Source organism: Vanessa cardui, chromosome 20 (assembly GCF_905220365.1).
Source record: "Vanessa cardui chromosome 20, ilVanCard2.1, whole genome shotgun sequence".
In the NCBI taxonomy this organism is placed as follows: Eukaryota; Metazoa; Arthropoda; class Insecta; order Lepidoptera; family Nymphalidae; genus Vanessa; species Vanessa cardui.
The window spans coordinates 5,374,969-5,399,374 of NC_061142.1; the positions used below are offsets into that span (position 1 = coordinate 5,374,969).

The 24,406-nt window shown below is 34.9% G+C and overlaps 1 protein-coding gene across 1 annotated transcript in view; it reads right to left on the reverse strand.

The window, feature by feature from the left end:
* LOC124538518 (Down syndrome cell adhesion molecule-like protein Dscam2) overlaps nt 1–24,406 on the reverse strand; it is a 113,626-nt gene that overhangs the window by 60,224 nt on the left and 28,996 nt on the right. The window contains exon 3 of the mRNA XM_047115604.1: nt 12,174–12,255. Coding sequence (XP_046971560.1) covers nt 12,174–12,255 — 82 coding nt within the window. The remainder of the gene's footprint in view (nt 1–12,173; nt 12,256–24,406) is intronic.

The window sequence follows — 24,406 nt, forward strand, 5'->3', positions numbered from 1 at the left end:
TCAATTTGATAGTGTTACAAAGTTCCACACGAATAGAGCTTTTAAAATATTTATACGTGCTGTGGAATATACTAATATTTTTCACTTTGGAGTGCTATAGTCTTCACAATATGACAAGAGCGCCGTGACACACATTTTTGTACTCGAATAGGCTTTAAGAATCTCTCGTGGTCGGATACAAGTTTTTGTATCACCAGCCCAGTTCCGTCCAATTTGTACTCACGACAGTGTCTAGTGTCTATAGACTCTTTGTCATGTGTTTTGACGAAAAGTGATGTAAAAGGCATATTCGATATAGTTTTTGAGCTATTATGTTCCTCACACCTAGCACAGACTTCACACTTAATTATTAAAAGTTAATAATAAGCAGATGTTTGAAATTCATTTAAAAGCCTCTTTACTATCATTATGTTATAATTTGTCAGTTTAGGACATTTTCCCAAATGTCAATAATAAAAGAAGACGCATTAAACATATGAAATGAACACATTTTGTTCCCTAAAGTAAATGAGAGAAAGCTCAATTCTGTTTGTTTATGGGTATGAGATTCCCTAATTATTGCCTTAGGCTAAAACTATAACAAATATAGCCAAAAAGAGGGTGAAAATCATTCCAATAAAACAAACGAAGTATGATTTATTTAACATGACATCAGGGGCTAAATAATGAGAAAATGCTTTGTCTCTCACAATCAACAAGGCCACAACGAGCGGTATGCTCTAATTAATGTTAGAACCTTTTAAAATTTCCTCGAATGGAAGTCTGGCGCAAGTGTGCCTGCTACACCATACCTTATAACAAGGTCTTGTATTAAGAAGGATGGAGTGCTCTTGAAACACAATAGATCGTCACTAGCAGACAATGCGCGCACATACTCGTCCCATCCTACTCGAGCTCCCGATGACGTCACAGCGCCATAAAAAGACATTGTTGTCCTGAGTACTTTCAAAATGTTCTGCACCCTTTACATTTAATATTAAGATGCGTCTCCATCTCGTCTGATGGTAATATGATGAATAATATGATATACTTTATTTATCCCTCACTCTTTTTATGAAGGGAGCTCTAGTGCTATTAGAACCTCACTTCCTATCTCACTCGTGACATGGTGGAAACCTACTTACAGTAATACGCCACTGTGACGGGTGTATCCTTTTAAGGTTGTGCTTATTATTATAATTAATATCGCAAATACTAGAAGTATAACTAGAAGTGTAACCTGACGACCTCCACGGTCGAGTGGTGTGTACACCGGTTTTCATGGGTACGCCACTCCTCAGAGTGTTCGAGTGTCCCGGGTTCGATTCCCGGCCGAGTCGATGTAGATTACCATTAGTTACCATTAGTTACTGTCGTTACTTCTGATTTCCATAACACAGCGCTTCAGCTAGTTACATTGGGATCAGAGTAATGTACGTGATGTTGTCTCATAAAAAAACAAAAAAATAACATTTCGTATTAGTTTTTTTACGATGGGTTTTTCTTAAATTATAGCTCAAAATTTCTAAAACTTTAATTTAAATAATGTAATCCCCTACTTACTTATATAATTACATAATTGTTATCAATATACTTTTATGATATGTTACATACAATTCATTTAATTTTTTCAGTTTGTTCGAACATAAGAAAAACAAGTGAACTATTTTTTATTTAGGTGATACATCAAATAATCACTAAAATCTGCGAATACACATTTGTGGTCATTCACATCAATTTGTCTTTATGTAGGTATGTTCATTTAGGTAGATACCACTCATCACATATCCAAGCACCATTAGCAATTGATACTCAGTATAATTGTATTACAGTTTTAAAGGTAGTGAGCCAGAATAATTTAAGCTACGTGGTGTTATATCTATTGCTGGGCTGATGTTGAGGACATTGAAAGTCACTAACTCGTTCAGGATTTATTAACGAGACGGTACAATTATATGGACTATGACGCACTTGATAGACACTCAGTTTTTCATATGCAATGCTTCGACTTTTATACATGATATATGCCAAAGAATATGAGATACACAGATGTGAAATATTTTAGTCATAGAATATGTAACTTTACTAACTGTTTACTTTAATACCTATGTGCACATACGGCACATATCTTAATTCCCAAGATAGTTGACGCGTTGATAATAATGAATGGTTAATATTTGTCCGAACTATAAAATTCTGGTAGTTGTGACCACAGACAAACATTGATAAACAGCTTATATGTCGATTAATATTAGGTATATGTTACGATTATTACGTTAATGACTTCATATTATAGAATATACTACTATAGTAAGACACAACTTAGATGTAGCTTCGGCAAAATTCGTAAAACCGATCACATCCGAATTAAGTACGCTATCCCAAATTATCAATATTTATTTCTCATGCAATATGATCTTCGCACAAACGTAATAACTTGTAATATCATATGACCGAATATATTCGTCAATTTGACACGTTGACGTACATGTACTTGATTTCTCTGACGCCAGAATCTATAGCGACGAATAGCGTTGAATGGCGCGATAGGGAGCAATTTCTATTGGTTGTGTAAATCGGCAGTAATCAGTTTTATTTTCATTCCATTGTATTTTCCGATGCTACATCTAATTTGTGTCGTACTATACTAAGTTACGTACTGATATACTGGCATAGCAACCGAACTACTGCTATTTTTTAATTTCATTTGATCTTCTAAAATAATTCGTACACCATAAAACCGTACTTAAAAATATACAAGCATATTTTTTTTTATTCTTATCGGGGAGTTCATTTGCCAGTCTACCGAACTATTAAAAAAAAATTATCGTTCTAAGAGATACTCTTATATTTCCCCTTCGATAATACCGGATTCAAAACGAAGAGATCGCAGATTGTAAAATTGAAGTACCTTTTACCTCTGGAGCGTTCGAAGATAAATTCATTCTCATTATATCTTTGCCATCATACTCGTGCAATGTTATTTAAGCTTTCATCATGATTTATGAGCAATATTTCATGAAATAAAAAACGTATTTAATGTTTCTAAATCAAGATATGTTTTTGTTCCCATATTTTGGTTATTATCCTGGGATAATCGTATGATTATAGACAATGGAGGAAAAAATCAAGCAATATTTTCATGTGACATGTGAACTGAATCAAAGAGAAAATGGTGGTCTTTAAAACATTCCAAGTTTTGTTTTCCAAAACTATGTATATAAAAGCAAAGATAAATGACATCTCCAAATGTTGTTGGTAAGGGGCTGGTTTATTATTCGCTCAGCGAATTTTGAGTTCATATTCTTGTCACCATTTGCATTGCCGAGAATCGTGAACTATCCAGTAGTTGTTTGATTTACCGATACCGATTATTATGTAATATAATGTCTAAAAGAGATTAAAATTAAGATTTTCTCAAATGAAATAATAACACTTGTTCCAACTTGCTTATTCAATAGGAATCGGTAGATAAGCGCTCTCCAGCCTGGACACACCAATTCTTACATATGTCCGTGGAAGTGTTTATTTGACTATCAATAAGCTTCTATATCGAATAAAGGGTATCGAAGAAAAAACTCTAATACAACAACAACAACAATACAACAGAAGCCTGTAAATTCCCACTGCTGGGCTAAAGGCCTACTCTCCTTTTGAGGAGTATGTTCCAAGCGGGAGCGGGTTGGTGGAATACACATGTGGCAGAATTTCTATGAAATTTGTCACATGCAGGTTTCCTCACGATGTTTTCCTTCACCGCTGAGCACGAGATTAATTATAAAGACAAATTAAGCACATGAAACAGCGGTGCTTGCCTGGGTTTGAACTCACAATCATCGGTTAAGACGCACGCGTTCTAACCACTGGGCCATCTCGACTCGACGGCAAAATTCACAGCTATTTATAATTAAATACAAACATATAAAAACGTTCAATGTGAAAATAAATACGGACGTAAAGTGATCCGTAAAGTATGCACGAACTGCACGTACTTTCCCTAAGGCGCTCAGTAATCCATCTTGTTTTCAATTTCGCTTACCAAACGTTCGCAAGTATTGTTCGAGGCGTTTTCTAACCGCAACAGTCGGGGCGTCGGTTCGACGTTTGATCGATGGTGCAGAAGGGATTTCCTCGGGATAATCTAATAGCCGCTCATCATTTATCAAACGTTAATTTTTTCACTATAAACGCCTGACGGTTTATCAATAAGTCACTGTGTTATGAAAGAAGTGAATGGTATATGCATTTAATATTTATTTATTTCTCAACGGACGAGTAAAATGTTAGTGTAATTTATCTATTTTATATTTCGGATAACAATTCACTTATTTCTTTATATTTATTAACACTATAAATTTTGTTTAAAATTTTTGATATTTTCTATTACTTTGTCTTGTACAGAACGTAATATTATTCTTAAACTTAAAAATAAAGACGTACTGGAAGTTCGTCTGATGAACACTATTTAACCAGAAACAAATTTACCTAAAGTCTTGAGACATTTTGGATACATTTTAACAGTCAGCAGAAAAATAGTCACAGTCTATGTTATACTTGATCAAGAGTACTGTTAATAATATCTAAGAAAATATCGCCAGTTTCAGATTCTAATCCTTGCCTATAATTATTAAACTCATTTTAATTTTAAAAAAAAAGCCAGCCGTCTTCCAGCGATTCTGTTTTAATTTGTGAAACTTTGCGCTAAGACTAAAGACTATATACTTTTGTTATCAAATAATCATTGCAATGCGCTAAGTCAAGTAAGGAATTACTTATATTTAATTTACTCCTTTTAATCTTATTATTGATTTAGACTATGACTATCTAAGGACAACAGCCTAAGGGGCCGAACGATCCTACAAATTTTTACATAGCTTAACCAGAAAACTATTGCGCTATTGAAATATGATAGGTATTTAGCTCAATAAAAGCTGTATAAAGCTGGTACCCGAGCAGCATTGATAGCTAATCTGCGCTGCACATATCGAGGTAGCTTATAAGGCCGCAGATCCCGAGATGCTGAAAATCCCGACGGATTTGTCGTCCTATGGGATTATGAGAGTGCGTGAATAGAAAGCGCACTTGTTAGTAAGCTCACACGTGTTCAATATTATATATCCTGCTCAGTTTGTTTCTGCTCTCGATGTTTGCCACGTGGCCGAAATCTGATCAGAAAGACATATAGATATCAGTCTATATTCATATCATAAATGAGAAAGGAACAGAGATATCTGTCTATTACCTTTTCACCTTTTCACGCTTAAACCGCTACACCGATTTAAATTACATTTTATATGAAGATAGTTTAAGTCCCGGACCTCTACCTCTACCTCTCAAGAGGATAAACTTTGTGACAGTTTTCCGTGTTCAAAAAGTGAAGCCATATTTAGGTAGTTATCTAATATTTTGTTAAATTAATTAATTCTTTTAAATAGATTTATTGTGATATTAAATGAAATGCTATTACGATGCATTCATATCATAAAACAGATTAACGTTAATTATTAAGCATATCCAATTAAAGTTCGAATACGGTCAATACGAATATCCAATATTTGCAGCCGTAATACGCTGTAAGCAGACGAGATAAAACACATTCATTGGTTTGTGATTTACGTAAAATAAATAACGAGATTGATTTTAAAAATGATAATAAGTAATTTTAGACATATGAATTTATTATATTTTATATAAATGGAAATTGTCGATGAAAAAACTGTAATTGGAACACTAAATAAATTTATTTGTTATATTTGTAAACTAATTGGGTTTATTTATTATTGAGATAATCAAAAAATACTACCTAGTTGCTCTATACATTAGTTTTTAACGCTGCTGACCCAATACCTTTTTGAATTTTCACCTTGGATTGGACCAATACAATGTTATTTGATCATTCTCCAGAGTCCGAAAATTGTAGTTCCGCGCCTCAAAGAGCTATCAAGCAGTGGACACTTTACCAAAACTCTTTCCTTTGTCAAATTTGCCGTCCTATTCAATATGAGATAGCAAGGGTACCAAGTGCACTTGTATTTCCGTTATAATATATCCTACCCAGCTGACTGGCCTCCTTTGACATTTGAAATCGGACATTCATCGCCATCATTCAACAAAACTTTTAATTTAACGAATATATTTTATTAATTATGATTTGTTTCTTAGCATGTCATTTGTTTCTCAGCATACCATCTCGAGTAATTAAGTATTATATAAGTAGAAAAAATAAATATATTACATATATAATGTATTACAATTTATATTCAATGTATTTATAAAGCTAAAGTAATATATTAAAATATTCCGAACAATATTTGAAATATGCTAAAATTTTTATTCTTTGTAAATCAAATCCATCAAAAACAAAAGAAATCTCACCAAAATGGAGTAGGGTACACTCACACTCGATCGGTAAGTGGAAAATTATTGATAAAACATTGAACTAAATTCAATTACACATAATTAAAATCGTTGTAAATTAAATGAACGTTTCTAAGTTACATTTGTAAACAGTATGACATCATCATCTACAACGTGGTTGTTTATCCCATTTATTTAGGGTCGGCGTTGCGATTTAAAAATACTGCTAGAAAAAGTATTTGGTAGTTTTTTACGGCGGCTGCCTGATTCACGCTCTCTTTGAAAATGCTCCTGCTATAGTATTGGATTCCCGTCACCGTACTGGTTTTTGGGGAACTAATATCGGAGTGTATTGATGGATGCTTAACACAAAAAAACATCTCGAATAGTCGAAAGACAAAACTCGTTGACTCTTTTGATACCTTCGATTTTAGTTGGATACGCGATTCTAAACATATAAATATATGTCACGGTAAAATAGTAGATACTGGTAGATAATAATCTAACTCGCGAAATTGTAAACTATCGAAAGATTGTGAACATACCTACTGCTTACAATTTAACGCATTATTATTATATATATATATATAATGATAATGCGTTAAATCGGTATATATATCGGTATATATATATATATATATATATATATTTATATAAAGTTATTGTTGTATTATAAAAACTCTATATACTATATACTCTATACTGTGGATGATTTATTGTAAGTTGAATAAACGTTCACAATCTTTCGACAGTTTACAATCTACGTCGGGCTATTCACATCTTCTCCAAGATTTATATAATAAACAATGTTATCATAAAATATCAATTGATATTCATGGAGAAATTCTGTATCAAAATAATATAAATGTATTTAACTATTGTATTAATACAGTTCTTTACTTTTATTATTATAGTTGCTTCAAATTTTTTTATTGTTGCCAACCATGTAATTTTATAAATATATCTTTATTATTTTCAAGACATTGATTGGGTTTAAGTGATTTTGATTTTCCATCCCGTGATACGAATAAGTATATTTGTAATAGATGTTTTACATCAAAAATAAATAAAATAAATTAATTATGCACACGTAAGCCTAAATAAAGTTCGTACTGTAAAGTATCGAACCAAATTGTATTTGCATGACTGGGTGCGATAATGCTTTTAGGTCAGTCTAGTGCGTCCTCGACCTCGAATTACTTTTTCGAATGAATAAAATGTATTTCGAATTTTATATACTTATTCGTAAATTTGGTAGGTTATAGCTGAGGTGAATAGTACTCGAATCTTAACGTAAGATTGCGCAATCACATCCGTGCTACGCTGAGTTTTCATGTACTGAATTTGTGTTCATAATAATTCACTTCATGAGTTGTGAAGGGAAGCATCGTGAGAAAACCTGCATGTGTGGCATATTTTTTTCTCACGTGTAGAATAATTTTCCCTTAAGTGCTTCACCCAGCAGTGAAAAGTATTTGGGCTCTCTATTGAAGAGAAAACTTGTTCAAATACATTAATTGTAAAATACATTGCGAAAATCAATTTTGATTTTTAAATGTAATTCGTTCTTTTAGATGTCAGTTTGTTCGAGAAAGCTTATGAAGAAATACATCAATAATATTTCGTAGCTATTGATAAGTAATGTATAAAGAAATCGGAAAATGCACATTCATTAATGATCTCAACATTTTTAGAATCATTATGGTAACTTCGACCACTATGCGAGCACTGGTATACATAGTAATCTTACTGGCAATATTTCTCTGTTGAATTACGGTTTTCAGGATGAAAATTCTAGTTCATTTGTCAGCACTGGAAGTAATGCGATCGAATGTGGAACTTATTACTAATGAACGAATATTTTTCTAGTATGACAGTCTATAATTCAAGTTTTTTATACGTAAATGACACATGAACCATTACTTAAGGAATATTGCTTTTTTTTTAGTACTTACCTATAAATATGATCTCATGAAAACTTTATTATTTAGTATTACATTTTTTTTTAGTATTACATCTATTTTTTTTCCGTTTTAAAATTTTATGTACTTTCCTTGGTGTACAATAAATTATATTTCATTCATTCTTTACATAAACTTTCAGTCCTTTTTAGTTACATTTTGATGATTAATAACCGCGATGTAAAAATTAACAAGATGTATCCTAGGTTTTTTTAGTAGTCATATTGATTGGCTATTATGCGATAAGTATCTTAGAAAGGTTTATTAGTATTTAAATGACGTTTCATATACCTTGATTGTAGAGAAATACGTTATTTTAGAAATTACAACAATATAAATTGTAATTAAATTAATTTTAAAATCAACGTTATGGAAACATCGTTAGTATGGTATTAGTAACATAATAGAAAACTATCAAAAAATATAGGTCAGACAGCTTAAATAATATTTTTAATTTATATTGTATTTTTACGAAGTTATTATTACTTATTTATGATGATAAACTTTAATATTCGAATTTATTCTACACAAATAAATTTGGATTTATTTTTTATAATCTACCATTAAAATTTATTACTTCTTATGAAATGCAAAATAAAAATGTTCCTAGTTTTAAATGTAAAAATAAATTGTTCGACTATTTAAGTCAGTAAATTTATAGTTTTGCATAAACAATTATGAAAAAAAAAATTATCATTTTCAAAATGCTATAAAATAACCAATGGCAGCGTTAGGTTTTTGCGCGTGGGAATACAGCGTAGTTTAATAGTGTAATATACACTAAGCAATCCTTGCAATACTCAACCTATGAACTGCACTCCACGATGCTCCACGGTGCTCGAAGTACACTATATGCTTATACTCATAACCGGTTCCAGAATCGACTTTCATTAAAATCGCTGAATTTTCATTTTAAACGAACTACGTTTTAAAAAATGCCTCCGGAATTAAAACCTGTGAAATTGTTCGTAACGCGTTGCCATTCGCTCCGACAGCATTGACTATTCGCCTTTGAACACAGCAACCGAAGAACTACCTACATTAACTTTGACATAATTCAAAAGTGCTGCAAATATCTGTTTAGCCCGAGTCGATTTTAAGGCTTATACGTGGAATGTAATTGAATTGGTTTATTTTTTGTACGTCTCAATTGCTTTTTATCTGTTTATGAATTTCGGAAAATGTGCTGCGGTTGTGACTGTCGTTTCGTGTCGTTAGAAATTCGAATATAATTTTTTTTAGTATAATGTTTCGTTAAAATTATTTCATCGTTCGACATATGAAAATGTATTAACTGTTACATTAAACGGATGTTGCGAATCGTCAAACTCACTTTTTTTTATCGTGGGAGCATGCTAGGTAACTAAGTCATAACATAAATTAAATAAGAAATATGTTTCGTGACAGAACTGCACAATAAAATTTAAAAAATTGACAATTTCGATACTGTTTTTTTAAATTATTGTAGCATAATTTTTCGTAGTAAGACAACGGTAGTAGACTTAATTTTCTCGACCCATTAATATAATCAAAGAGATAGCTTCTTTAATATTTTTTAAGTGACTGGGTCATTGTAACCTAACCTTAATACAAAAGATACACAGATTATACATAAAAGAATAAGATAAAGTGTCTAGAAAATATATGGCAACAAGTGTATATTTATTTAATTTATATAGTTTTTAAATTTGTTATCTGTACAGTTCTTTACTGTGTTATTAATCTCTTGTCCCTTATCTCAAGGTTGTCTGGAAAAGATCCCTTTATAATAATTAGCGACCGCACTTTGCTCTTTCCAAAAGAATCAAATAAATTAAGTAGTATTAATTTAATTTATGTTTACATTACAATGATAAATTAATAATTTATTGATATTTATGTCAAAAAGTATTTTATTTATTCTAAGTTATTGTGTTCTTAGGCCTATGTCTCTTTTGTGATATATACGATATATAAGAGGAGCAAATAGGCCGCCTGATGTTAAGTGGTAACCAACGCTCATAAACAATGGCACTATCAGAAATATTAACCATTCCTAACATTGCCAATACGCCACCAACTTTAATTGATATGATTTTAAGATGATAATTGATTGAACTAAGATGTGTCCCTTGTGCCTTTAGTTGCACTGGCTCACTCACCCTTACACCAACAATACTTAGTACTGCTGTAGGTAGGAAATCTGAGGTCTGGATACCTTCCCAGACGGTCTAGAACAAAGCTCTACCATCAATTTAAAATCTCAAGTGTCAATCGAGGGCTATCAAAATAGCGACTTTTAAAGATAAATATAATGTATGTTTTTGCCTTAATACTTAATATGAAAAAAAGCGAACCGATATATAAAATGAAAATAATCAAAAATAAGAGTGCATTTTGTAAACGAAAGCGATAATTTTACTTAAAAACAAGCCTTTAATACAGATATGGAAAATTTATTCGTTGAATACAATAGGATGGCGTAATTAATTTACTTTTCGATGTAGCCTTTGTCAAAAGAGTTTCCTATGTAATTTAAAAACAATTAACGTGTTCACCATTGTTAGGTATAAATATTATGAAATTGTATATGGTTAAACTGCCTCGGTGGTCCAGTTGTTATCTAATGAAACCGCAGATATATAGATTTTTTACCTTGAAATTTTTATTTTATTTTAATAGTTTCTGTTGCAAAGACTGGCACGGTGGGAAATATTCCTTGTTACAACTTCGATTCGTTGCCAACAGAAACAAACTTCATCTAATAAGTAACTAAGCTACAAGTGTAACTCAAATGATATAAATCCGATTTAGATTATGTTTGGAAAAACCATAACAACCATAATAATTGATATTGTAACTTGTACTTTAAAGCTAAATGTGTTTAAAATTACTGTCCTATTTGGTCAATGTTACATAAGTCATTTTAAAAATTTGCGCGCTTATTTAATAGATGCTACATCATTTAATGCCAATATTTCATGTAACTATGTAAATAGATGATATTGATATTGTAATTTGCGCAAACACTGCTTAGTAGCTGTCAGCGAGCGGATGTGCGATAAGCCCTGTACACCGGGTTTACACTTTGCCGACATGTTGCTCCAACTAAATTATCCATAGATATTCATATGTTTTTTTCCAACCAACTTTTACACGGCTTACTGTCAATAGGGTGAACTGGCGTAAACTTAATATAAGGAAAAACAGTAGGCCTATTCCAAGCGACTTTTCGTCTTCTTCTCATCCTCAATCACTGCTGTATACGGTTCCATAAAAAAACTTTAACCCGTTTATTTGCGAGGCTTTAAAAAAATCTAGTTGTTTATTTAATATAACAATAGGTAGTTGAACTAACAAATGGTGTCCACTTGGTGGCTATTGACTTAGATATTGATATTGCAAGGAATAAAAACCATTACATTTTCAATGCCAATATGCTCCCACCCCCTGTAGTTACACTGACTCACTCAACCGTCAAACGAGATCACTCAATATTAAGTATTGCTGCTATGCGGTACCCAGACGGACTTGCATAAACATTTCCGGTAAATAAAAAGTAATTTAACAAAAAAATATATAAACAAATAAAAGAAACATTTTATAACAGAGTATAAAACAATAGAAAACGTTATTAAAAGCGGAAAAGGTTTAAGTAAATCCTTTTTATGACATGATGAATTCATTAAGAAGATTACTTCTGAACGGGTCCGTAAATAAACGATATTGCGTACTAAATAAGTACGATATTCTAATGGGCTCCGGTTATGGTAAACTACAAAACCGTGACAAAAACAGAACATCGGCTTCCGGCCATTTATCTTGCACGGAAAGGTATAAAGGGCATAAATAAAGCAAAACCTATAAAGCTTTAAAGCAACAATGAAAAATACGAACCGTTTTACGTGGGGCGGTGGTGGCGGCGGGCGGGCCGGCTCGCCTTGCGATCCCGAACAAAGCCTCCCCGTCGAGAGAACCGCTGCAGAAAGAAAAAAAACACATGAACAACCGTTCCAATTATTGACGTGGGTATGAGATGAGAGCCCAGAGTTACATGTCCGCGTCCTACTCGGCCGACCCCTCACCGCCGGCTACTGCACTCCGGAACGAATTTTTAACTAACATGTAAACTAATGGATGAATAAATAAATGCCTCTTATATATCTCATACGAGTTTCTATAATACATTCTTATATACATTTTTCCAATCAATACGATTTTTTAGTACTTAACATTTAAGTGAAAAAAGTTCGTTAGTTTTCTGTGTTTTCTTGGGTTTGGGTTCTTGTATTACCGCGGTTACTTCTATTTAAGTGAAAAAAGTTCGTTAGTTTTCTGTGTTTTCTTGGGTTTGGGTTCTTGTATTACCGCGGTTACTTCTGCTTTTCCATAACACAATGTTTTAGCTACTTACATTGGGACCAGAGTAATGTATGTGACGTTGTCGAATATTTTTTTTTCTAAATAAATATATTTTAAAAAATATATGATAATAAAAACAGAATTTTATTTCGTATTCAAATTAATATGGCTTAAAATTATATTTCTGTATATACCTACGTAATATAAATCGGCTGCTGTTTGATCTGTGTTGTCAGTTCTTATAAAATATATCGGCGTTGACTCGTTACATCGTGAAAATATAAACAACTCTGTTGTCTAATCAAACAGAGAAGGGATATTAAATTCACGCTTGTAGCTTAATTTTCCCAATTTTGTACAATATATTTCACGATGATCTTTATTAATATGAAAAAAACATTGTACCTCAGTGTTACAAGTAACAAAAATAGTATTGAAAAGTTCGATTTTTTTTACAGGCAACAATTGGATGTTATTAAGAAGTTTTTTATAAAAAAAAAATGTTTGAATTGATTTATCGTGCTACGTTTATTTTAATAAGCGTTATTTTTTATCAATACATTCAAATTTATGAAGTGACAAAGTTATAATCACATATAAATATATTCTTATTTTCGCTTCTCAAACTTTCGCTCAATCAATCTCGCGCTCACTGACCCATAAGAAATATTTATAAAACAAATTGTGTTACAAGTGTATACCTACGTAATGTGTTTCGCATGAGTGGGGACAAGGAACGAAAAAACGAATAGAATCCATTGGAAATCGTGGGGGTGAGGGAGGCCGGAGCCGGGTGGTATATCCTCCGGATACAGTTTGCTCGGGACGTGGTGAATACTTACTAAACCTGTATCCCTGTAATGCTTAGAGCGTGTATTGTTGATGATATGTCGAAATTTTATTTGTATTAGGTATGTTTGAACCATCTATGAATCAAGTTACATGTATAATATCGCTTGAGCTTGAAAAAGAGTTTAAATGTAAAGCTTCTCTTCTGTCCACTCGTGTAGACGAGATACGACGCAATATATATAAAGCTCTTTGCTTCTGTCTAGTCATGTAGACGAGATACGACTATAATGTACGATTCATAATCGTACTAAAATTAAAAGAGATCAGTCACGTATTAAATATTAGTACGATTGAAGCCCTGACGTTTTCCCATCAAGCTGATGTCTAGTTTAAGAGTACTAAGCAACAAATAGAGTCGAGATGACCTAGTGGTTAGAACGCGTGCATCTTAACCGATGATTACGGGTTCAAACCCAGGCAAGCACTGCTGATTCATGTGCTTAATTTGTCTTTATAATTCATCTCGTGCTCAGCGGTGAAGGAAACATCGTGAGAAAACCTGAATGTGACAAATTTCATAGAAATTCTGCCAAATGTGTATTCCACCAACCCGCATTGGAACAGCGTGGTGGAATATGTACCAAATCTTCTCCTCAAAGGGAGAGGAAGCCTTTAGCCCAGCAGTGGGAATTTATAGGCTGTTGTTGTAAGCAACAAATATCATACACTTATATTGAGAAATTAATACATTAAATTAAAAAATAAAGTAGATCTTAATAACATTGTCGGTCCAACGCTGTCCAATCGATAGCTGCTCAAACTATAACAAATATAAAAAAAACTATGTACGAGGGATAAGTAGATCTAGAAAATATTTACATTAATGTCTGAAACATTATATTATGTAAAGACAAAGTTAGAAAAAATGTGTACTATAATTTAACTGTCCCAATATTAATCTTTATCAAAATTATACAGTGAAAATATTGATCGTTTTAGGTAGATAAATAATGTCATTCACAATTATCCTTTCGAAGCTTAGAAATGTTACGAGATATTTGTGTTAACGCGTGAAATAATTATGCGGGTCATATTGTATGGCGTGATGTTATAGCGGACCAATCGGGTGGAGAATCGCATTGTTTAAAACATACACGACTGAAAATCCTTATTTTATCGCTGCCTTCAGAATGAGCACTTAACTTGTATGAGAACATCATGTCTAAAGTATTATCTGTGATGGTGATGGCTATGTCTGAAATCATACATTGCAAATATTGTAATGCTATAAAATATTTTACAATTTTTGAATTCGTTTTCATTGTCACCTTAAGTAAGCCAATCAGTTCCATTTTCAAATAAGTTTTTTTTTTCTTTTTTTTTGTGTATATTACATAAGGTCATTTATATTATTTATATAATAAAAGCAAAATATTCAAAACAAAAAAGGTCGAATGCAAATTCACAATTTTAAGTAAAGCACTCATGAAGTTAAGCAGGCAAGTCTTTTTTTATTTTTTCATTGAATACCCGTCCAAACTTTGTTTAACTGAAAAACATTAATTGGGAGCGAGCACAAAGCTCTATCGACACCATTAAGAAGGTAAAAACTAAAGCTTACGTGAATTTTCATGAGGACAATTCTGTAATCTCTAGTGGCGCATTTTGTCGGTAAAATAAATGTATATTTTAGCGGCATTCCCCTCGTGTGGATGCGCTTTTATACGGCAATATTGAAATTGTTCTCATGCGCTTACAGCCCCGTTATTGCGCTTTAAATATTTTATTGTAAGCGAGCCCGTTGTTATATTAAATAATAATTCTTATCTTTATTTAAAATAACTGTTTCTATAAAAATAACTTACATGTATTGACAATATTGATGCAATCTTTTCATCCTCGATAATTTAAAGATATGTACGTATTTGCCATCGATTTCTTTGCTATATAATTAAAATATATCGCCCGCTCCGAGATTGGAAGAGATAGCATTTTCAATTAACTCGCAGACTGACCAAGCAAAAAGTTAATCAAGATACTTAGTATAAAAGATTCTTAATACAAGCAACAGAATCCTTCGTAATGTGAAGCGAATGGTATGGTTTGATAAGGAGAAACGGGTAAATAAGGAATCATGAGAGCGGTCCGGAAGGGGTAGGGAGGGGGTTATCCGCCGGATATACAGCCGACCGCTCGCTTAGCCAATGTATTTCATAATTTTCATAGCCAAAGGCTACACAGGTCGAGAGCTACTTCACGGGCACTCAAAGATTTGTACGTAGGTATAGTTCTTCCATTAAAGATGAAAAATAATGAAAAAAAAAGCAAAAACGGACAACAATGTTTTACAATGTATACAAAAGCTTGCTTCGCTTTTAACCTAAAAGTATTGAGGAAACTCGCGATGTGATCTTAGCAAACAAGTTTGATTTCCTCCAGTCACCGTCAAAGGAGCTTACTGGGAATAAGAAAAAAGCATAAAGAATGAAGGGGAAAGAAATAAAAAATTCACAGAAACACGGAGGTTGGAGTTTTTCCTGTCACCGGGCACAAACAATGCCTCTATTGTACCCCGCTCTCCCCCGACCTCTGGCTCGGAACAGGCGAGGAAACGAGCATCTTTTGTTACCAACCCCGCACCTCCCCTCACAAACGAGAGCTTTGAACCCGCGGTCATCTGTTTACATCACGACAAAAAAACAGACATGCGATTATTTCGCTCCCCCTTAACCTCTAGTTACAGTTGCTGAATGATAAAACTGTCATTCGCATGCTGGAGCTTATAACTGACGTACTTGATGAGAAGTCAGCGAAATACAGCGACCCTTGCGTTTTTTAAATTTCATTAGCGGTCGCCGGTCTCTGACAAACGCTACATTAAAGGTTTTATTGTTAAATTTATTTCACAAATAGAAAAAAAAATGTATACTTCAATCATGTTGGTATTATTTAGAATACATATAATTATATGCATACTATATAATACTAGTTGTCGCCCGTAGCTTCGTTTACGTTTTAGGGGATGGATGTTATGTGTTACTTAGGTAAAAAAATGTAGCCAATGTCTTTCTTTGCAGTTCACTTTTGCTTCACACCATATTTCATCATATTCGGTTCCTTGGTTTGGTTGTGAAAGAGCGACAGACAGACAGACAGACAGAGTTACTTTTACGATTATAATGTTAGTAATAATATATATTATTATAAAGATAGATGTTATTACTATTAAAAAAAAACTACATGCATGTTATTACTGATTTTGATATTAAAAACAATATTAAACATACTTTATTTACCATTTAAAACTTAATTAAAATTGTTTTTTTTTATAGATATTTAAATGAATCTAAAATTATAAAATGTTCCTTCAAAAGCTTATATAACTATTTGTAACTTATTATAAACTGGGAAAGTTTAGAACTATTGTTATTGATAAAGTTTTTTAGTTTCGTATAATTGGATATTTTTGCAACTATAATAAGAGAAGAGATGGCCCAGTAGTTAGAACGCGTGCATGTTAACCGATGATTACGGATTCAAGCCCAGGCAAGCACCGCTGAATATTCATGTGCTTAATTAGTGTTTATAATTTTTCTCTTGCTCAGCGGTGAAGGAAAACAATCGCGAGGAAACCTGTATGTGTCTAATTTCATCGAAATTTTGCCACATGTGTATTCCAACAATCCGCATTGGAACTCATAGTGTGGTGGAATGTTTCAAACCTTCTCCTCAAAGGGAGAGGAGGCCTTAGCTCTGTAGTGGGAAATTTGCAGTGTTATTGTTATAAAAGTAATTAATTTTATATATACACTTATTTTAGTATATTTAACGTTTGGCCAGCGGTGGGATTTGTATACTAAGGAGTTTGATTAATAAAAAATTGTTCGAAATATATTTTAGGTTAAATATTGCCTTCGAGCAGGCTAATGGCCTGTTATATTTAATTATTTTCATCGATGCGGTCTTGCGGCTTGCTCGTTGATTATCCTCATGTACAATTTGTGATATCCGGAACCGCGAATAACAATTTGAATGAAACTTCTAAAAGAGCAATGTTATTTTAATAGCCGTACTTGTACCCAAAATGATTTTGGAATATATTTTCTCAGTGGATATAACTCATGTTTTTAACCAAAAAACGCAGGTTCATAGGTCTTATAAATTTATCTCGTGCCGAGCGTAAATACATTAAGGAAAGCTGCACTAAAGTAAAAAAGTTATTTTTTTTAATACAGGCTTTCTTGACTATCATACCGAATGTTACTGATACAGTATGAGATGAAATGCTTCTAGGAAATAAGTATGCGTTCTCATCTTCAAAATTCTTGGATTGCACGAGAAATACAGACGTTGTAAGGATTCTGTGTTAAGAAATGAAAGGAGGGTTGGAATTTACTCCATACCTTCTCGTACCTAGAATAAGAGACATTTTGCATAACAGTGGGACATTTACAGGTCATTTATTTCCTCCTTTTTAGGAGGGCGTCATCATATCATTCGTATTCATTAAATAAGTATATATTCGGGTAGTGTGAAGCTTCGAAAAATTTTCCTGTATTATATTGAAAACATTAACATTTCAAACCTTAAAAACATCCTCGATATAAATATATATATACTAGCCCTATACCCCCCCCCCCCCCATTTCGCACGTATTCAATGCTGATACTAAATTTAATAAAGAATGTATTTTATTTACGATATCACATAAGACACTTCGAAAAGGATCAATGTTTCTTTACTATATTGTCCATGTATTAAATACCTTCATCTCGAATCACTCTATCTATTAAAAAAACCCGCATCAAAATCCGTTACGTAATTTTGAAGATCTAAGCATACATAGGGACAGACAGATAAGCGACTTTGTTTTGTACTATGTAATGATCTATCTGACGACCTCCGTGGCCGAGTGGTGTGTTCACCGGTTTTCATGGATATGCCACTCCGAGGTCCCGGGTTCGATTCCCGGCCAAGTCGAGGTAGATTATCATTAGTTTTCTATGTTGTCTTCGGTCTGGGTGTTTGTGGTACCGTCGTTACTTCTGATTTTCCATAACATAAGTGCTTTAGCTACTTACATTGGGATCAGAGTAATGTATGTGATGTTGTCTTATATTTATTATTATTTAATGATAAGTGTTTTTATGAAAAGTAAAATGATACATCTATAAAGGATCATTTCTATTTGCAATTTCAAATGTATGGAGGCCGAAGGTTTTCGGGAGGTAACGCGTTTACAGCTCTCAGATGACGTGGAATAATTTTCCTCCTTGTGTTCGCTCTACACTCGTTCAGATATGAAAAAATAACGATATAACCAGTCGGGGTGAGTTTATTTTTTACGTTTTCTCTTACTACTCGCCCACATTGCTTATTCATATTAAAAAGCATCTCAAATAGAATATATCTACACTTGAATTTTGCTACTAGTACAAGATATATATAGTACTAATTTCTATTATAATTTTCTACATATATAATAAAATTGACGTGTCTGTTTGTAGTATTAAAATAATAATAAATAGTTTACTAAATGCATATGTAAACACGGTACTTATAACAAAATAACATTTTTACAAATTTTGTCTGCCTGTTTGTTCCGGCTTATATCTGGAATGGCTGGACCATTTTTAACTTTAGGCTACAACTATAGCTGTTTTTGTTAAACTCAAATGCGGACTAATATGAATGTCAGTATCATATATCTTTGGTTGTATAAATTTATATTTTTTGGAAATTAAACCAAAACGTCTTGTAAAAATGTCGCAAAGTTGAATAGAGGACGTAAGTACGTTTATATGAACCAAAATTCAGTACATAGACGACTGGGGAATGGTGTTTTTGCAAGTGACTATGCGGTCTCGGCTATTCGTTTTATTGCACACGCAAATTGGATTTCTCTTCGTAATGTAAGTTGCCGCGAAGTAAAATATTATCCTTAGTGGTGTGTTATCATTTTCGTTATAAGATTGTTGTGTGGGTAAATGTTTATTATATTCATTTGTTTGCTCGTTTCTGAAATGTAGAGAAATTCAATTAAACGTGTATACACTTATAACGTTTCGTATTTTTGCAATTTGACATTAAAACGTAACTGTTGAAAATATTACAACAAAATCGACAACAGCCTGTAAATTTCCCACAGCTGGGCTAAGGCTTCCTCTCACTTGGAGGAGAAGGTTTAGCGTGATGGTGGAATTCACGTGTGGCAGAATTTCTATGAAATTAGACACATGCAGGTTTCCTCACGACGTTTTCCTTCACTGGCAAGCACGAGACGAATTATAAAAACAAATGAAGCTCATGAATATTCAGTGGTGCTTGCCTGGGTTTGAACCCGCAATCATCGGGCCATTTCGGCTACAACGTATTAAGTATTAAGTTGACATTAATTTTATTGCTGTGTTTGTCACAGTCGTATAAGAAAAATAATTTTAATACTTTCAGGGCCACGCCTATATGTGAGTTGCTTTGTGTCATCATATCTTGTAAATTTCAGGACAGAGTATGATGAATAAGATATCGTTAGAAACTGTAGATGATACCAAGTTACACTAGTTAATTTTTTTTAATTTAAAAGTAAAACTTGATTTGCTGAAAAAATACGGTATTAACATTTTATTCCAAGCGGCGATGCCCAAAATAAAATCCGTAATGCTGAGGATGAAGTGGCGAGCTATATATAGTAACTGTATTGTATTGTTAATACCGGTTTCCTTACTTTTAAATTTATTTTAACTGGGCATTCATTCTTCAGCTGGACATTTATTTGCTCGGAGGTGATTGTGACCTATTGTATTGTGAAAAACCTATTTGCATATTGAACAAATAAATTTTATTTAAAAAATACATTCTTATGTAACGTTTGTATAATACAATTTTACACATACACACACACTTAATGTATAATATAGTTTTACTGAGTTAATGTCTGGTTCGTCTTCGTAAAATCTACAATTCTGAACTAGTGGTAGCATGAAATTTCACAGAATTCTGGAATAAAACGATTTTAACTATACTTACATATAATAAAATTAGAGAGTATGTTTGTAATATTAAAATAATCGCCTTTTACTAAACTTATACTTACACTGATATTTTTTAATTGTTGCCTGTATGTCTGCTTGACCCGGCTAATCAGCTGTACCAATTTTGTTGGGACTTTCACTGGCAGACAGTGGTCGTTCACGAAGTAGAACGAAAAAAAACTTAGGCTACAAAAATAACTTTATTGATAAATTCAAACTCGCACGATGTTGCGGGCGCAGCCAGTACCACATATAAATTGTCTATATATTTATTTATATTAGTTTTGCGAACTGGCTAATGGTTGAAGGTAATTTATCCTCTTACACACATGCCAATATTGGCACTGTAAGAAATGTTAATAACTCAATGGTCTACCTATAACGCAATGGTTTACGGGCCGCCTATTGATGTCAAGACTTAGGATCGATCCTGACCCCTTGGGCTATTGTCGTACCTACTCCTAACACAAGTAATAAGCTTAAAAGGTAATTGGAATATTAGCAATTTTTAATTAATTTTGGGCATTGCCAGTATTCTTTTTTATATTATACGTGAAGTTACATGTGTACAGTACAAGGGATGTAAGGGGGCGCAAATTACATCTTAGCGCCCCAAGCCAACCTCACCTGCCCGTGGTGCATCCTGTCAACTAGCAAACGAGGCTCTGGCGACCGAATGATGGCGGTATAACCATCAAAATAAACGTAGCTAAATACCACAGGCCGATGACGGGCAGCAGCGTCACCGGTGCGAGTAGCTACGTTCTGCGATCGCCAACACGCCTGCCCAGCGTGGCGATTATGGGCAATATCCTCTAAATGCAGCACTCACACAAGCCACGGCCCCCAGTTCCCGGCATGATGGTAACGGCGGGACGGGGGGTGCTAAGAATCACCGGGCTACGGGACGCCACCACAACCGACTGGCCCTTGCAACGTACAACGGACACACGCTACGGCTTGACTCGCATCTAGCGCAACTTGAGGTAGAACTTGGGAAAATTAGGTGGCACATATTAGGGCTATGTGAAGTCCGGAGAGAGGGAGAGGACACCGTAACCCTCGATTCGGGCCACCTAATGTACTTCCGAGAGGGAGACCAACAATCCCAAGGTGGCGCTGGGTTTCTGGTAAATAAGTCCCTAGCTGACAACGTTGTGGAAATCTCCAGTGTGTCGAACAGGGTTGCGTACCTCATAATAAAGCTCACCGAGAGGTACAGCCTCAAGGTAGTGCAAGCGTACGCACCGACCTCGACACACTCGGACGATGAAGTGGAAGAATTGTTCAATGATATATCGAGGGCCCTCCACTTCACCACGAAAACCCACTACAACGTTGTCATGGGGGACTTTAACGCTAAAGTGGGAGTACAGAATTGCAGCGAATCGGTAGTAGGACCCCATGGATTTGGAAGTAGGAATCATAGGGGGCAAATGCTTGTCAACTTCCTCGAACGGGAGGAGCTCTTCTTGATGAACTCCTTTTTCAAGAAACAGCCCCAAAGGAAGTGGACGTGACAAAGCCCCGACACTATGACCAAAAATGAGATAGACTTCATCATGACAGACAAGAGGCACATATTCAGAGACGTCTCTGTGATCAACAGGTTCAATACCGGTAGTGATCACCGACTTGACCGAGGCTCTCTGAATATCGATTTTAGGGCCGAGCGCGTCCGTCTGATGAAGTCCACGCTCCGACCAAAGCTGCTCCAACCCATTGCGGGATCTGAAACGTTCCAGTCAAACCTGGAGAACCGATTCGCTGCCGTGAAAACCACAACAGACGTAAACCAGACCCTAGAAAATGTAGTTCGAATTCTCAGGGAAGAAGGCACAAGATTTTGCGGCATGCAGCGCAAGGGCAGGAAGTCCAAACTTTCAGAAGAGACCTTAGGGCTAATGAAGAAACGACGTGAAAACCCACCTGTCACTTCGTCAGAGAAGCGGCAACTAAACCGAGAGATCAGCAAACGCGTACGACACGACCTCCGGTGCTCCAATACTCTTACGATTGAAAGAGCAATCGAGCAGAATCGGGCGTCTAAGGTGTTCGTACAATCTCTTGGAAGGAGCCACCTGACGAAGTTGACCACATCAAGTGGAGAAGTCGTTTCTTCCAAGCCAGCAGTTCTTTCGAAGTAGAGGACTTCTACGGCCAATTATACGCATCGCATGCACCTCGACCTGATCCCGAAAATGAGGATTCTAGAGCTACATTAACACGCCATTTCTCAGAAGACCTGCCTGAAGTCAGTGGTGGCGAAATCGAGATTGCTCTATAACAGCTTAAAAATGGAAAAGCCCCTGGAGAGGACGGGATTACTGTAGAGTTATTAAAAGCAGGAGGTAATCCGGTACTCAAGGAACTCCAAAAGCTTTTTAACTCTGTCCTCTTCGAAGGGAGAACTCCGGAGGCGTGGAGTAGGAGTGTGGTCGTCCTGTTCTTCAAAAAGGGAGACAAAACCCTGCTGAAGAACTATCGTCCCATATCCCTACTGAGTCACGTCTATAAGCTGTTTTTAAGAGTGATCACGAACCGTCTTGCGCGAAGATTCGACGAATTCCAACCCCCAGAACAGGCCGGGTTTCGGACCGGATACGCCACCATAGATCCACACAGTGCGGCAGATTATACAGAAGTCCCAAGAGTATAATCGGCCCCTGTGTCTTGCATTCGTGGACTATGAGAAGGCCTTTGACTCGGTTGAAATCTGGGCTGTTCTGGAGTCCCTGCAGCGTTGCCAAGTTGATTGGCGATATATCCAAGTGATGAGATGTCTCTACAAAGCCGCCACCATGTCCGTCCGAGTACAGAATCAGCAAACAAATCCCATACCATTGCATCGAGGAGTGAGACAAGGGGACGTCATTTCCCCCAAATTGTTCACTAATGCAATGGAGGATATGTTCAAAACGCTGAACTGGAAAGGACGTGGCATCAACATCAATGGCGAATACATCTCTCACTTGAGATTTGCAGACGACATCGTCATCGTGGCAGAAACGCTGCAGGACATACAACAAATGCTGAACGATCTGGCTGATTCTTCTATGCGTATCGGCCTACGGATGAACTTGGATAAAACCAAGGTCATGTTCAATGAACATGTTCTACCGGAACCGATTGCGATACACGGTACCGTCCTCGAAGTTGTTCAAAAATATGTCTACCTTGGGCAGACTTTGCGATTTGGTAGAAACAACCTTGAGGATGAGGTGAATAGAAGAATTCAGCTACGTTGGGCAGCGTTTGGAAAATTACGTCGTCAGCGATCCGCCAGAGAACCAAAGTCATCGACATAGCCCACCGGATTAGTAAGCTGAAGTGGCAGTGGGCTGGCCATATTTGCCGCAGAACCGATAACCGTTGGGCGAAACGTGTTCTAGAGTGGAGACCGCGTCTCGGCAAACGTAATGTAGGACGTCCTCGGGCACGGTGGAGTGACGACTTACGCAAGACGGCTGGCAGGAGCTGGATGCGAGTAGCCCAAGAACGATCTCAGTGGCGTGCAATTGGAGAGGCCTATGTCCAGCAGTGGACGGAAATGGGCTGATGGATGACATGTGTCCGTTCTTATTTAAAACGAATATAATAATACTCGTTGTAGGTATTACTGTTTAGATGGTTTAGCTGAAGAATAATAAGTGGGTAGCACCTATACTGAAAAGCTTCTTCAAACCCTTGTTTATAATAAAAACTTGTTTATGATATTAACAGTATTTAAATTGTTTTTTTTAAACTGCTTTTATCAGATTATGATCTCCTGTTATCTCTTAAACTTCATCATTCTTAACACTTTAGTAAATATACATATATTACCAAGTATAAATTTTTAAACATTTGCGTAGTGAAAGCGTAAAAGCCATGATAAATATTGAACATTGTTCAGTGAGATGAAAATAAATTGCAGTGAAAATGTAAGAGGGTCGTTACAGGAAA